The 17,500-nt window shown below is 36.8% G+C and overlaps 1 protein-coding gene and 1 pseudogene across 1 annotated transcript in view; one reads left to right on the top strand and one right to left on the bottom strand.

The window, feature by feature from the left end:
- The window catches only part of LOC145261063 (LHFPL tetraspan subfamily member 2a protein-like), a 70,863-nt gene that overhangs the window by 36,861 nt on the left and 16,502 nt on the right, over positions 1–17,500 (top strand). The window contains exon 2 of the mRNA XM_080119225.1: positions 13,149–13,782. Coding sequence (XP_079975351.1) covers positions 13,344–13,782 — 439 coding nt within the window. The 5' untranslated portion in view covers positions 13,149–13,343. The remainder of the gene's footprint in view (positions 1–13,148; positions 13,783–17,500) is intronic.
- Positions 10,296–10,412, bottom strand: LOC145261310 (5S ribosomal RNA; annotated as a pseudogene).

Here is a 17,500-nt window from a genome sequence, read left to right as displayed (position 1 = left end):
AATGTTTTAAAAATTGGGAGTTACTAGGACGTCCCCCAATATGAAAGGGTGAATGCGGTATTATGGTGAAAGAAGCTGGGAGAAACTTTTGACTTTGTTTAGTTCTGGAGTGACAAGGATGACCAACGACCCCCAAAATCCCCCCTTTTGAGTTGGCCATGTGCCTAAGTTTTTTGTTCATCGTTGATTTTGACTGTATTTTTTAACATGAATAAAAGATTTAATATCTCAAAGTGTAGTATCTGTTCCGGCAGATACTGCAAGCAAAGACCCTATGTGGGGGCGACCTCACAGATAAGACCTTGGTCAATGTAGGGGCAACCCTTCATACCAATTGTCACTATCCAGCTCCCCTACTCCCCGGGGAGCTGGTCCCCATTTCCCCTTCACTCCTCACATTAAAAATCGGCCTTGTGCCTAATTTGCTCGGTGGGGGAGCAAATAAATACCATCTGTTCCAGCAGATACTGCAAGCAAAGACCATATGTGGGGGTAACCCCACATATCAGACCTTAGTCAATGTATGGGCAACCCTTCATACCAATTGTCACTATCCAGCTCCCCTATTTCCCTTGTGCCTAATTTGCTCGGTGGGGGAGCAAATAAATACCTCAAAGTGTAGTATCTGTTCTGTAGATGCTGCACTTAAGATAATTTGTACCAGTCAATGGAGGGAAACCCTCTATACTGGGAAAATTATTATTTTTGGTCACATCCAGAGTGCCCTTTTTTTACCCTACTTTTAGGGGAGCTGGTTTTCCCACACGTAAAAAAAACGGCCTTGTGCCTGATTTGCTTTTGTGGGGAAGCAAATGAATACCATAAACTGAATAGCGTGCAATAGGAGCAGGGGAGGTAATTAATTTTTGAGAACTTTCAAAAACTTTGGCCAATTCGGGAGAAATGAGTTATTTCCCTTGTGTTTACGTCACACTTTACAAACAAACATGGCAAAATCGGTTTTTCGTTGAATCATGGAAATACTTGTTTTATGTAATATTCCAGTAATATTTAATTAATTGTGGCATGAGAATTGAGTAGATAACATTGCTTTTTAGTTGAAATTGACATAAAAAGTCCTGAACTATCAACTAAACACCAACCTCTGTCCCATCACCGAAACCTAGCATCTTTGTGCCTGTTTTACAAGTATTTCAATGGCAAGTGCTCTGATGAACTCTGAGCACTAGTACCCCCTCAACAACAATACCCTCGACAAACCCGACAAGCAGCAAAATCCCACCCCTACACTGTAGAGATCCCTAGATGCCGTAAAGCCTCTACTCGAATAGCTATTTCCCCCCAAACTGCTGCACATTGGAATTTCCTCCCGAGCGCCTGCTTTCCTGGTTGTACCGACATGCAGAAATTCAAATGTAATGTGAACAACCATCTCGCTGCCAAACTCCCTTAATAGTATCTCTGCAAATCTAGTCCCAAATAGTAGCTCCTTGCGACTAAGTGACCCTGTGCTTTGTTTGGAGTGAAACAACAGAAAAAAAATTTTTTAAGTAGTTATTGTTTTTTAAAGAAAACTCAATTTTTCAACTCGTATTTCATAATTATTACGAAAAAGGGCCGTTTTTTTTTTTTATCGAAATATATTAATTAAAATAAATAGGCACGCATTCGTTTTTAAACTAATATGAAAAAACTGTTTATAAAAAATAAATAAAATTGTACAAAAAATTATTACCTATGCAGAATACGGACCGTGCTATTTTTAGATAGGATTTTCACGTTAAATTCAATTATTACAGTATCTTTTATTTATTAAATTATTAGGTGAAAGTACAGAATAGTTACAAAACGCTATCCCCCTCCCTGTGCTAAGAATGTGATGTGATGCGATGCATCCGTTCAGTCTCGAAAGACAAAGGATACCCCCTGGAGGGACAGCTGCGCGTGTAATTGTGAGGCAAGAGTTGTGCAATCCTCAACCACACCTCTCCTGAATCGGCACTGCTAGAGTCCAGTGGTAACGAGAAGTCCAGAACGATAACACTGCATGTTTTTCGAACTGATTAAACATTTTACATTAAATAAAAACACTAAAAACTTATCCAGTTAGATAGAAAAGTAACTTATCTTGCCTTTGATAACATTTATTTGTTATATATTTGTTTTGTGACAACTTTTTCGAATCTGTGTGTACAGTAATACAAACCCTATATATATATACATACATGATGATTGCAACCTCTTGTCAGACGAGTGCCACTCCCTCAGACACTTAAAGTCCATGAGCCCAAAAATGACTTCCATCACCACAGGATCATTTTAATAGACAAATGCCTGAGGAAGTATCTATACACAGATGATGCTCCAGAGTCTTAGCTTTGTACGACAGCTAAGTCTCTCTCTCTCTCTCTCTCTCTCTCTCTCTCTCTCTCTCTCTCTCTCTCTGTTCAAAATGTTGAGATCCAGCAACAAGCAAGAGCAAGATAGCCAGCAACAAATTAAACTGCAGACCAGCTTAATGCGGGTACTGGTCTCCCGTTTTATAGTTTTTTAAATCAGAGATTTGCTTCTCCTAGAAAGGTTGCCTTCACCACGGCTTACGGGAGCCCTCTCCACCCCAACACACGCATACATACACACAAACACACACGGTGCTAGTTGGCCATTGACCCCGGAAAAGATACATACACATATATACACACATATATATAGTAAAATAAATCCGAATGATGCTTTAATAATCCAAAAGAAAAAGTTTTCATGGAGCCAAAAATGGCTTCATTGCGGAGGGGGAGAGAGTTCAAATCCTTCGACTAGCGTTGATCATCATCTCCTGCATTGATAAATGCGTAAGTATAAAACACTGGTGTCTGTGGATATGTAAAAATAATTTATAATTAATATATATATATACTAGCATTTCAGCCCGGCGTTGCCCAGGTGTTTGGATGTGTGTGTTGAGCAAAAAAAAAAAAAAAAAAAGTGGTAGTAGGAAGGCAGGCTCGAACCCATATCGCAAAGGACGAAAAGAACAGGGGGGAAAAAACCTGACGTCTTTGTCGTTACGACCACCGCCGAACCGGAGGTGACGTAGGTTTTTAATTAAGGCTAGACAATAGAAAGGAGAGGATGACTTTAAAAAATATCGGCGAAAAAAGCGACCCCCCCCCTGTAGAAAAGTGCCCAGTTGAAGGTGAAGATATTAATGTTTTTAGCCAATTTTTCGATATTTGTCTTCTGAAAGGTCGAACTTCAAAGCGATACTGATCTTGTAAAAATATGTCGCCTCTGTCGAAAGTTTTAGGCACACATGCAAACATACATACATTTATATATTGGTAACTAAAAATTGTTGATCCAAACCGATGAAAAAGCTTGCCCTATCTCTAAAATACCCTTTATGTAAAATTTCAAATGTTTAGACCAGAAAGTGTCTGAGTAATTTGGTAGAAACCGCAGAGGTCAAATTTCTTTTTAACTTTGACCCCTATTATAACCCCTTAACATTTATTGTTTGGGGCTCAAATCAAGTTATTAAGTTAGATCCATGTCCAAGGAACCTATATCTAAAATTTCAAGTGTTTAGACTCAAAATTGTCGAAGGAGTTTGGTAGAGTTCTCAAAGGTCAAATCGTTGAACTTTGACCCCTTAATAGCGAATTACATAGATTTTCCCAAATCTCAGTAACCTATATATCAAATTTCGAGTCTGTAGACTGAAAATTGACAAAGTTATTGCGTAGGGAAATGTACACAGACACACACACACACACACACACACACACGTTCACTTTTATAGATATATAGATAGATAAACAAAAATATATACGTATACATAAATATAAACTTTTTACGCAAATATTATGCAAGTATAAATCATATAGAATATCTGCATGAATATAATTACACGTAATAGTTAACTAAAGATGATCATCCTATAAGAAAACAAAAAAAAACTAATAGGGAATCAAATAAAAGAATATGCAAATTAGCTAGATCTTTTGTTAGTGAATGCAATCCCACAAAGAAAAGAGGGTTTTAATATGAATATCAATACAAACAAAAGAAAAACGAATTTATAGGAGTATAGAAGATATATATATATATATATATATATATATATATATATATATAAGTGGTCTGGCAAGGTGATAGAGGAGACAACCAACCAAGCAAAACAAAAATAAGGCTCTAAGCAAAATTCATCTCAAAGCAGCAAAACTAAAGCTGACTTGCCAGGACACTATATATACAAATGTAGGCAAATTTAGGCATATTTTGTTGATTTGAAAATATAGGTAATTCTTAACCAATTGTCATAAAATTTTCACCATAGAATAGTATTATAATCTTCAAAAGCTCTGCAAAATTTTATGTAGTTTCGTTCCAAAGAACCATAGATATGAACATTTCAATATTCAATTTGGCTATGAGTGTATATATATATATATATATATATATATATATATATATATATATATATATATATATATATATATATCCCCAAAACGTCTAGCATTGATGGAGAGAAGACGAAAACTTGTTGCTAAGGTTTCAAATGATTTGAAATAACAGCAAGGGGAGACTTGATTCCAAATATTTCTCATATGTTATATCTCCCCTCTTTTGGAAATAGGGAACGATTATGAATATCTTCAGTATCAAATAATCCTTATACACTGTAAAATTTACTTCATGTATGAAAACCAAAAGAGGGGATATACAACATATGAGAAATATTTGGAATCAAGTCTCCCCTTGCTGTTATTTCAGATTATTTGAAATCATGGCAGCAAGTTTTAATCTCCCCTCCATCAAGGCCAGAGGTTTTTGGGGAAATATTTGTGATTTGTGAGGGGTTTAATATTAGGATTTTTATCTATTGCCATCTATATATATAATACTAAAACTCTGTCGTTCTTGGTTGTTTGCTTGTTTGCTTGCGCAATATCCTACTACTACTACTCTGCCTCCTCTTCTTGCTACTACTATTACTTCTCCTCTTTACAACTACTACTACGCCTCCACTTCCTCCTCTTACTACTACTACTACTACTACTACTCTGCCTCCTCTTCTTGCTACTACCATTACTTCTCCTCTTTACAACTACTACTACGCCTCCTCTTCCTCCTCTTACTACTACTACTACTACTACTCTTCTTCCTTATCCTACTATTACTACTACTGGTTGACAAGTATTTTCCCTACTACTACTACTACTACTACTACTACTACTCTAAACAGAATGACTCATAGAAATCTATCTATATATTTCTTTTTCATTTTAATATACTTTCATAGAAATGTTTCTGTTATGTCCCAAAAAAACTATTTTCTTTACGTCACAAGTGTCACGCTCATACATTAATTCCATAGCTAATATAACATACTGACCCCTTAGGGGATGTTTTGCAACTATTCTATATTACAACTATACTGTGACATTTTTCTCACAAATGAATCAACTTTGATCTGTTGACAACGTATTTTTTTTTTACTGTGTACGTTTTCAGCGGCCTAATTTTTTTTTTTTTTTTTTTTTTTGCGTTTTAAATTATCCAAATAAACAATTGCTAATACTTTTTGCATTATTTTACATCGTTCATTTCCGTATTATGTTTAAGTTATTTTAACGCAACTTATAATTCAATGGCTGTAAGTTTTTTTTTTTTTTTTTTTTTTTCAAAAATAAACAATTATAAACAGAATGACTCATAGAAATCTATCTATATTCTTTTTTTTTTCATTTTAATATACTTTCATAGAAATATTTCTGTTATGTCACAAAAAACTATTTTCTTTACGTCACAAGTGTCACGCCCATACATTAATTCCATAGCTAATATAACATACTGACCCAACGGGTCACAGGTAGTCTAGTTGTCACTAAATTCTCATAGATCTTTGCTTGGCGTTGTGTGAGAATAAGCATTATCATGATGGAAGATAACTTCCTTTCTGTTGACTAAAGAAGGTTGTTTGGGGTCAACGTGGTTAAGAATATTGCGGCAAAAAATATAAAGGGGGCATTAATAATCTGCAACAAATGGTTATATGTACATACTAGCAGGGAAACCCGACGTTGCCAGGGATCGAACGATGATCAACAAATATTCCACACTTCCAATACTTTTATTGTCATCGAAATCGGTAAAATCACTCATTTTTCTAATCAAATCGATTAATTGCCTGCTCTAATCAGGGACCCACCACAGTGCACCAGAAGAAAGCTTCACTTGCCTCTTGCAGTGACTTACTCCACAATACATTGTAGTCTACATTGCACTGTAGAGAACCTACTGTTGGACAGGGTTCAAAAGAGAGTCGGCAACCTAATAGATCCTGAACTGTCGCATCCCTCTGCCTGTTCTACAAATACTTTAACGGTGAATGCTCTGACGAACTGCAAGCACTTGTACCTCCTCTACGTGACTACCCCCCGACTAACCCGACAAGCAACTAAGCCTCACCCCTTTACGGTAGAGATCCCTGGATGTAAGAAAGCCTTTTACTCCAATAGTTTCTTCCCCAGAACTGCAAGTCTTTGGAATTCCCTTCCGGGATTCTTCTTTCCCAACTGTACTGATATGCAGAAATTCAAGTGTAATGTGAACAAACATCTTTCTACTCATCTCCCTTCATAATGCACCCCCAAATTATGTCCCCGATAGTAGCCCCCTACTTCAAAGTGGCCCTGTGCTTTGTTTGGGGTGAAGATTGATTAAAAAAAACAAACTATTTTTATATAATTGCTTGAATTAGTTTAAAATGCAAAAATCAAATACCATGGTTCAATTGTGCTCTAAACTGAAACATTCATTTCAAATGCGCCTCCGTTTTATCGAAGAACCTGCTGTTGATTTTATATGCTTAGCCCTTCTGCTTGTGCAGTGAGAAAACTTCTCAGCTGCATTGTGGTGTTAGGCTGTATAAGAGTGTTTACTTTGGTACAAAATCGGATGTTCCTTCTTTAATCGGATTTTTTCGATTATCAATTTTCGATACTTATTGAAGGCCTTCCGAAACAAAACTTATCTAAGAACACGCCCAGATGCATAAAGTACATCTGTGTGACATTTCAAAAACATCGATCTTGGATCTTCTTCTTTAATGATCCCTATTATTTTATAGGGACCAATATTTTTTTTTCTTTTTACTGTTACCTACATATATACTTGTGTTGAGACGATTAATCGGAATCAGTCGGGAATCGGAAAAATCAGAGCTTTTTGGAGTATCGGAATCAGAAAACTTTTAGCCTATTTTCCGACGCCAAAATCGATTCATTTAATTATTTATTTTATTTTGTTTTTCTTATGATACATGTTCCATTGCTTGTAGTAATAATAAAATAATAAATATTTATTGATTTGAAATTCCAGTGCGACTAAAATCTCTAGATCATTCCCTCACAAGGGCAGTTTTACGTTTGAGAAAATATATGCATATATAAGATGTGTTTTTACAGTAATTGGGACAAAATAACAATTTTATAGTAAAATATTTAGAGATTTATAAAGAATTGTATCGGAATCTGGAATTTCGTACGGAATCGGTAATTGTATCGGAATCAGGAAAAATATTGGAATCGTCCCAACACTAATATATACTAACCTTTCGATTTACTCTCATATATTGTACTTACTTTTAATATTTCTTAATTATTTTTTACCTTATTGTTCTGATGATATAATAAAGACATAACTTTTATTGCCCATCTTTTATTTAAAGTAATCTCCTCCGGCTGCAATGCACTTCTTGTACCGTTCCAACAACTTTTGGAAGGCCCTATGGAAGTCCTCTTGTCTGAGCATGTCAAAGACTCTCGTCACAGCCTCTTTCATCTCAAATGTCTTATAACGACAGCCTCAAAGTCACAGGGAACAACGTCTGGACTATAGGAAAGATGAGGAACTGTCTTTATACTCATCTTGGTCAAATAGCTTGTAACAAGGATGGAGTTGTGGACTGGGGCATTCGTGTAAATCTTCCGCATCTTCAGATACTCACGAATAATTGTGTTCACAGTTCCCACACTGACATCAAACTGTGCACTTATTGCCCCTACTGACACATGACAGTCCTTATCCTTGAAATTCTTTATTTGGCCAATCAACTCCTCTTACATCTCTCACCATCCTTCACAGACTCCCTGCTTTTCTTGAATCTCTTATGCCACTCAAAAACTGGTACTCGATTCATGCAAGATGGTCCAAAAGCAGTCTGAAGCATTCCATACGTTTCTGTGGCATTTTTTTTTTTTTTTCAAGTTTAGAGTTTTATTGCGTATCATTCTTCTAAAGTGCCCTCACGTCCAGATTGCATTTTTAAATTCACCAGTTCTGACAATCAGACTTTAGTAGTGTGTATTCCAATTCCTGCTGTAGCTGTTCATTTGAACCCGAATTGGTTAGTCATCTCATAAGATGTATAGCAATAACATACTGAATTTTTAAGAGTCTAAGATAATTTTAAATGCACGTACAAAAAAAAGTCTGGACAATTATTGAAGGCACCTCGTAATATGTATAATTTCGATTATTCTTACTATGCAATGCCTCTGTTCAGTCTCAAGAGACAATGGACAACCCTGTAAGAGTAGCTGTACATGTATTTTTGAAGCAAGGATTGCGCAATCTCCAACTATACCGCTCCTGAATGCTCACTGCTAGCGTCCAGTGGCAAGGAAACTCCCAAGACTGACTGAAAACAATGCCGAGGTAAGCGGAGAGCACATACACCACTTGGAATTTTCAAATGGTCACCCATTTTAGTATTGACCAGGCTCAACGTTGCTTAACGTCGGTGATCTGACGGGAACCGGTGTGTCAACGTGATTATGCCGAATATATTATTTGGACAACTGTGAAAATAACACTCAAAAACAAGAATCCAAATAAAACTCATTCTTGTTGGTTTGAAAACAGGTTTTGCTAATTCTTGTACAAAAGTGTGGGCGTAATATCAGCCTCCGAGATACAGCCGTGGTGTCATTTATTTCTCAAACGCAATTTTTTTTTTTTTTAGTTTTTTCGGTCAATGTATTAATAGTACCTATTTACAATGCCTCCCCACGGGGACAGAGTTAGACACCAGGGTCGTTTTTTAACGTGGAGAAAAGGTACAAAAATAAAAAAAATTGTCTCAGTCGTGAAGGACTGCTCCTTCACCGAAAGAGAACAAGAAATGGAAGTGCAGCATCTGAAGAACAGATACCACACCTTGATCTTGACCAAAATATATATATATATATATATATATATATATATATATATATATATATATATATAAAATATTTAGTTCTTTGATACAACAGGTGTGCGTTCAAAAATTCACCTTGCCAACTTTTGAGAAAGTGACAAAGAGAAATAAGTATAGAATCACGGTGATTTTTCAAGAATAACCCAAAAATAATTTTTTTTTTTAATTAAAAAAAAAAAATTAAATAAAATAAAATTGGGGTTGAAAAATAAATCCACAACAAATAAATATTACCAAAAGCAAGATAAGTTACTTTTCTATCTACCTGGATAAGTTTTTTTATTTTATTTATTTAATTTTTTTTTTTTTTTTTTTTTGTACAACTACAATACAATAGTGAAGTTTGGAAAACGGGAAAATCGATTTAAAATAAAACAGCAACAATGCTCAAAGCAATGATATCTACTTAATTAGCATGTCGGAAGTACTTAAATATTACTGCATTATTTAAAAAAAAAAAAAAAAAAAGAGTTTTTAATCTTTATTGTAAAAAACCGCCATATTTCTTTGGAAGCGCGTAACATGATAACAAGGGAAGTAACTCAGTTATGCTAAAAACAAGGTAAATTAACTCATATTTATGATTGTTAACGCACAATTTATTTTTTTTAAATTAGTAATAGTTACACGCTATTTATCCTTCCTTGGAACTCTCCGTTTTTTTGTTTTTTGTTTTTTTTTTAGCCAAACATTTTATTTTCGCTAATTTTCGTAAACTTGGAACTCTCCGTTTTTTTGGGGTTTTTTTAGGCAACAATGTTATTTTCGCTAATTTTCGTAAACTTGGAACTCTTCGGGTTTTGTTTTTTTTTGTTTTTTTAGGCAAAAATTTTATTTTCGCTAATTTTCGTAAAAAACTATTTTCTACCTCATCGTTTTTCGTAATTTTTGGATATGTTCAATGCCTCCGTTCAGTCTCGAAAGACAAAGGAGATACCCCTTGTAGGGGCAGCTGCGCATATAATTGTGAGGCAAGGGTTGCGCAATCCCAACCACACCTCTCCTGGATCGGCACTGTTTGAGTCCAGTAGCCAGGAGAAATCCAGGAAACAATGCCGATATAAGCGGAGAGCACATACAGCACCTGGAAGTCCTAGGTGGTCACCCATTTAGTACTGATCAGGTTCAACGTTGCTTAACTTTGGTGATCCAATGGGAACCGGTGTGTCAACATGATTATGCCGTATTTTGGATATATATTAATTACATGACTATTAGATAGACACCATTGGTTTCTCTTGAAATTCAATATCAGAAATTTTGAATTTCACTGTTGATGATGGTGGTGGTGGTGGTGGTGGTGGGTTTTTTTGTTTGCTTGTTTGCTTGTTTTTTTTTTTTTTTTTTGTTTTTTTTTTACGTTTATGAAAATAACACTCAAGATGAGAACAGTAGTCTGAAGAATCCAAATTGAATTAATTTTTTTTTTTTTTTGGTACTAAAACAATTTTTAAGTGAAAATGAGCTAATTTCTTTTCTTGGTTTGTGCGAGTCTATCTTTCCTCTATCGTTATTTTCATTGCCGGTGCTCGACTGAGCTTCAATCTAATGTATCCCCCCTCCCTCTGTAAAACATTCTCAACAAATACTCGTCTGGCTACAACAACTGCCAACAAGTTCTCTCACTCTCTATCAGTGCCTAAAACTAAACGAAAATGCCATGAGCAGAGTTTCTTTCCCAGAATTGTCCATCTGTGGAACACAATACTACGAGGCTGCTCCTCAGCTGACTATTGCATGGTCGTTTTCAAGTCTAATGTAAACAAGTTCTTGTTGAGCCGTCTTTTTAAATAATTAAACCCTACCCAATTTCCACCATAACTGATCATCATGGTGTTATCTCATCATCTACCTGACACTCGTTTACACTTATTCTAGAGTGGCCTCTCGGTGTAGCATTACCCACATTAACATACAGAACCCAACACGTTGTAGCAGTCTACGTCGCAAAAGGAGAGCAAATCAAAGAATAACATAAACTCACTTTTTTGTATTGTGATAACGACATTTATTTCTGGATACTTTCCCAAATTAAGCGTGATTTCGGACATGCTCGTCTTCTCCAATGCCTGTCCTCTCGAACGTCATCTACATCTCTAACGTGATCGTCCTCTCAAACATACTCGCTCCCTTTTATAGTCCTCCTTACTGTGGCGTCATTACGCTCACAGCTCGATATTTGCATGTAACTGTCTACGCTAAATTTTAATATTCTGTTTCTAAAACATGATATTTTTTTAATTAAAAATAAGAGTTTTTTGGGGGTTTTTTTTTACATAGGCATCACCACATAATCAAGGCCAAGAGGCCACTCAAGGATAAGGGTTAAAGAGTGTACAGTAGAAATTGGACAATATAGTAATCATTAGTAATGAAAATTCGGTAAATTTGATAACTTATATGGAACGGCTCATCAAGAACTTATTTACGTTAGACTTGAACACAACCATATTGTAGTCAGCCGGAAAGCAGAAAAACGGAAGACAATTCCACAGGCGTGCAGTTCTAATAAAAAAGCTTTGTTCATGGAATCTACGTTTAGGTTTAGGCACAGATAAAGAGTGGGGGGAATTATTGATAGTGTTTACAGCTAGACGAGTGTTTCTTGTGAAAGTTTGGCGAGGGGGGACCATAGATTGAAGCTCAGTTGAACACTTTCCATGAAAATAACGATACATAAGAGACAAACTCGCAACATCTCTTCTGTGAGATAGAGGTTGCAAGGAAGAGAAAAGGACATCTCCTACGAGGCTACGAAGTCTATTTTGAACTCTATCAAGGCAGGACAAGTCCTTTCTAGCAGCTCCTGCCCAGATGTGGCAACAGTATTCAAATAAGAGTTAAAAATAGACTTTGTAGCTTAGTGGAGAAAGCCCTTTTCTTTTCCCTGCAACCTCTTTCCCACAGAAGAGACGCTGTGAGCCTCTCTCTGCTTTATCGTTATTTTCATGGCAAGTGTTCGTCTGAGCTCCAATCTATGGTCGTCCCCCCTCTCCAGCCTGGATTTCACGAAAGTCACTCGTCTAGCTGAAACCACTATCTAATTTCTCCCGTTCTTTATTTGCGCCTAAACCTAAACGAAGATACAATGAACAAAGCTTCTTTCTTAGAACTACACGTCCGTGGAACTCTGTTCCGTTTTCCTGCTTTCCAACTGACTACAATATGGTCATCTTCAATTCCAATGTAAACAAATTCTTGATGAGCCGTTCAACTTAAGTTAACAAATTTACCAAATTTCCACTACTAACGATTACTACATTTTCCTATTGACTACTGTACACTCATTAACCCTTATCCTCGAGTGGCCTTCGGGTCTTGATAAGTGGTGACTCCCTTGTAAAAAAAATTTTTTTTTTTTAATCGTACCTCATTAAAACGAATACCTTACCTGAAGATCCTTCTAATTTTCAATTTCTTTTTTTTTTTAAGTTTTTTTTTTATTAGAATATTTCCATTCTGACCATAAATAATTTATAAAAATGAAGGTTTTTTTGTCATGATTAAAATTTGCTTTTTTTTTTTTTAATATTTTTTTTTTTTCAAAATTCGTTCGATCTCGGTAATAAATTCTTAAAATGTGAAATCAATTTTCTAATCGGTTTTCAAATCAAATTAACTAAATTTAACAAATTCTTGATGAGCCAATTTACCAAATGTCTACTACTAATGATTACTACATTTTTCCATTGACTACTGTCAAGTCTAATGTAAACAAGTTCTTGATAAGCCGTTCCCCTTAAGTAATCAAATTTACCAAATTTCCACTGCTAACGATTACTACGATATTGTCTATTGTCCCATTGACTATACTGTACACTCATTAACCCTTATCCTCGCGTGGCCTCCGGGCCTTGATCAGTAGTGACTCCTTTGTAAAAAAAAAAAAAAAAAAGCTAATTTGTTTTCGTTTTGTCTTTTGCAGATTTTGCGAACGCTGACTGGAATAACTTGTTTCTAAATAGTAACCGACTTTTTTTAAAAAAAAACTTATTTATTAAAACAAAGACGAAAGCCTAGTGAAGGCCGACCCGAATTTCCAGTTTCTTCACGGAGACTCGACGCTGAATCAATCTTCAATAATCTTCTACATTCCTGATTAACGAAAAACAATTTCAAGATGTGCTACGTCATAGTAACGTGCCGTTCCTTACTATGGACGCTGATGACCATCATTTCCACCCTGTTCCTGGTCGTCTCCGTCTGCTCTCCTAACTGGATGATTGGACATGTCCGCGCGACGGGACTGGCGACGCTAAACAACACAAGTCTGCAGAACCAGGACACGTTTCGACCAACTGTTGGGATCTTCAACAGGTGCTATCGTTTGCACAAGTACCAGAATATTCTCCATAGGGACAGTTGCGACACTTACGTGACCCGGTTCGACCTGCCCGACAGTCTCTTCCCCAACACGTGGAAAGCGGCCCTCATTTTTTACATCTTTGGCGTCCTCGCGATGATCTTCACGACGGTCACGTCTGTGATCAGCATGTGTATGCGCTCGTTGTGCGGGAAAAGTATTTTCACGCTCTCCGGACTTATTCAGAGTATCGCCGGTGAGTCCTTTGTGTTCGTTCGTTTTCACACACACACGCACACTCAAGCATACATGCATACAGAGAGAGAGAGAGAGAGAGAGAGAGAGAGAGAGAGAGAGGGGGGGCATGCACACATACATACACACATACGCACACATATATGCGCACGCACATACCCATACGTATATATACATGCGCACATACACATACGTACACACACTCGCTCACACATATACGTACACGTAGATGTACACACATACATACACACGCACACATATACACACAGGCACACACTTACACACTCACACACACATAGATGCACACATATTCACAAGCAAACACACACATGCCACAAACATACCCACACACATACACGTGCATGAAAAAAGATCTCGCGGTTTGAATGACTGAAATTGTGGGGTGAATGTCTGGCATCCAGTAGGATGCCTCATCCTCGTGGAAAACAAAAGTAAAAGAAAATTAAAATAAAATGCTAGGTGCATGCGTTTCATGCAGGCACAGGTTCACCCTCACGTGCGCATGCATTTTTTTTTTTTTTCATTTCTTTATCAGCTTGTTGGAGCAAAGGATGAACACACGCACACGCACAGAGTCAGAGACACATACACAGTCAGACAAACACGCAGTCAGACACACACACACGCACACAGTTAGACACACATACAGAGTTAGACACACACATACAGAATCAGACACACACACAGAGTTAGATACACACACACACACACACACAGTCAGAGACATACACAGAGTCAGGGACATACACAGTCAGACACACACACACACACAGAATCAGACACACACACACACAGTCAGACACACGCACACAGTCAGACACACACACACAGTCAGACACACACACACACACGGTCAGACACACACACTCACACAGACACACACACACAGAATCAGACACACACACACACACACACAGAATCAGACACACACACACAGAATCGGACACACACACACAGTCAGACACACACACGGTCAGACACACACACTCACACAGGCACACACACACAGAATCAGACACACACACACAGAATCAGACACACACACACACACAGTCAGACACACACACACACAGAATCAGACACACACATAGACACACCGAAAAATTAGTTTTTCTGTCCAAAAAACTATTTCTTGTAGCATCCAGAAAAATATCAGCTGTATCAAAATATATTTATCATTCTGTGGAATTTCCACAGGTCACGCTAGTTTTAATTATTATCCTCTTTTATATAAACCTCAGTCGTCTGTGAGTTCGTGTGTTTGTATGCCCGCAAAAACATTTTGTCATCCGCATCGAGCAGGCATGAACTCGGTATCGTTAGAAAGAGCCACATAATATCCTAAAATTAGGAAAATCATCAATTATTGCATGTAGATACCGCGTTTTGTTGGGGGGGGGTAAAAATCTTGGTTCTGACGCTGTTTGTTAATTACGCATGCGCGAACGGTTGACTCGTTGTTTTTCATTTAAGTAGCTAAAGTTGCAACGTGATAACATGTGTGTCGTCTTGGCCCAATCGATAGAGTATTCGTTTACAAACTTAACTTTTGTAAGTTCGTGACTAGCATGCGGCATTTTTTTTTTCTTTTAATAACACAATAAGATGGCATCCAAGTCCCTTTTTTTTTTTTTGATTCTATTAAAATATCATATTTAATCGTATTTTGCAGCTTGGCAAAACCGGGCGCCCCCTACTAGTTATCAAATAAACTTCACCTCAATGTTATTCATATCAAAAAAAAAAAAAATGAAATCTCCCATCAAATGCTAACGTATGAGGTTCAGGCAACTAAATTGTTTGAAATCTGCACAGATGATTTGTTTATAGTGGGGAAGGCTTTGTGCAGAACCAACCACATTTTTTTTGGTACAACTGCTTATCTCAGTCGGTGCAATGGCTGGCACAAGACAGAATAAACCTTAAATCTCAGGTTTTACATCAGAATTTCTCTTCTCCTAGATGTGGGTCTTAAGAAAAACTGAGGGTGCATCTCTCTAAGTGGATTAAATGCGCCCCCAGATACCAACCTGGAAATTTCTAAGTCTTGGCACAATAGGTACAGTGCGTAGTATTCACAAGTGGTCACCCATTTGGTACTGGCCAAGCTCATTTTTGCTTAACTCCGTGATCTAACAAGAACCAATGTAACAACTTGATTATACCCCCCCCACACACATATATATATATATATATATATATATATATATATGTATATATAATTGTAGAAATATATTTTCTTATAATATATACCAGTCCTTATTTAAGAAGCTCAATGTAATTACAGAGCAATATAGTGAATAAATGACAAAATACTATATTCCAAAATTCATGATGTTGACCATCTTATAATTTATTCCTTTAATTCAGTTGACATTTACAATTCTTGACAGTATCTGTTTCGTAGCGCAAAATCAATTACTTAATTCTTATATCAATCAGTGTCACTAATTGATATAATAATTGATTGATGTTGTGCTACGAAACAGATACTGTCAAGAATTGTAAATGTAAACTAAATTAAAGGAATAAATTATAAGATGGTTAACATCATGAATTTTGGAATATAGGTTGTCATTTTTTTTTTTTCATTTTTTTTTTTTTTTTTACATGGAGGTCACACATTATGAAGGCCCAGAAGCCACTCGGGGATAAGGGTTATTTTGTGTACAGTAATCAATGGGAGAGTATTGCAGTATTCGTTAGTATTGGAGATTTGATAAAGTGCCATTACTTAAGGGGGCGATTCATCAGGAATTTGTTTATGTTGGACTTGAAGACATCCATGTTGAAGTCAGGAGGGAAACAGGCAAGCGGTAAAGAGTTCCACAGGCGTGCAGTTCTAAGAAAGAAGCTTTGTTCATGGAATCTATATTTTGATTTAGGCACAGATAAAGAGTGGGGAAAATTTTTGACAGTGATTTCAGCTAGACAGGTGTTTATCGTGAAAAATTGGCGAGGGGAGGACCAGAGATTTGAGCTCAGACGAGCACCTACCATGGAAATAAGAATAAAACAAAGATAGGCTCGCAATGTCTCTTCTGTGGGAGAGAGGTTGCAGGGAAGAGAAAAGGGAATCCCCCACTAAACCACGAAGTTTATTTTGTACTCTGTCAAGGCAGGATAGGTTGTTTTTAGCAGCTCCTGCCCAGATGTGGCAGCAGTATTCCATCCTTGGACGTACTTGGCTTTTATATAGATAGAGAATTGCATCAGTAGTGAGATATCTTCTGGAGTGGTAGAAGGATCCCACCATTTTTCCAGCGACCTTGGCAACAGACTTTATGTACGTGTTCCATTTCAGATCAGGAGTAAAGGTCAAATATATATATATATATATATATATATATATATATATATATATATATATATAATCTCCAAACGTAGATTCCATGAGCAAAGCTTCTTTCTTAGAACTGCACGCCAGTGGAACTCTCTGCCGCTTGCCTGTTTCCCACCTGACTACAACTTGGACATCTTCAAGTCTAACATAAACAAACTCCTGACAAACCGCCCCCTTAAGTAAGGCACTCTATCAAAACCCCCAATGCTAATGATTACTACAATACTATCTCATTGATTACTGTACACGCAATAACCCTTATCCCTGAGTGGCCCTCGGGACTTGATAAGTGGTGACCTCCATGTAAAAAAAAAAAAAAAATCTGACAAAACTTCAGTCTTGGACTTCCGGTTTG

This window comes from Euprymna scolopes, chromosome 37 (genome assembly GCF_053919585.1).
Source record: "Euprymna scolopes isolate OS-2025 chromosome 37, ASM5391958v1, whole genome shotgun sequence".
In the NCBI taxonomy this organism is placed as follows: domain Eukaryota; kingdom Metazoa; phylum Mollusca; class Cephalopoda; order Sepiida; family Sepiolidae; genus Euprymna; species Euprymna scolopes.
The sequence above is the reverse complement of the archived record's forward strand: the minus strand, read 5'-3'. Positions and strand labels throughout refer to the sequence as shown.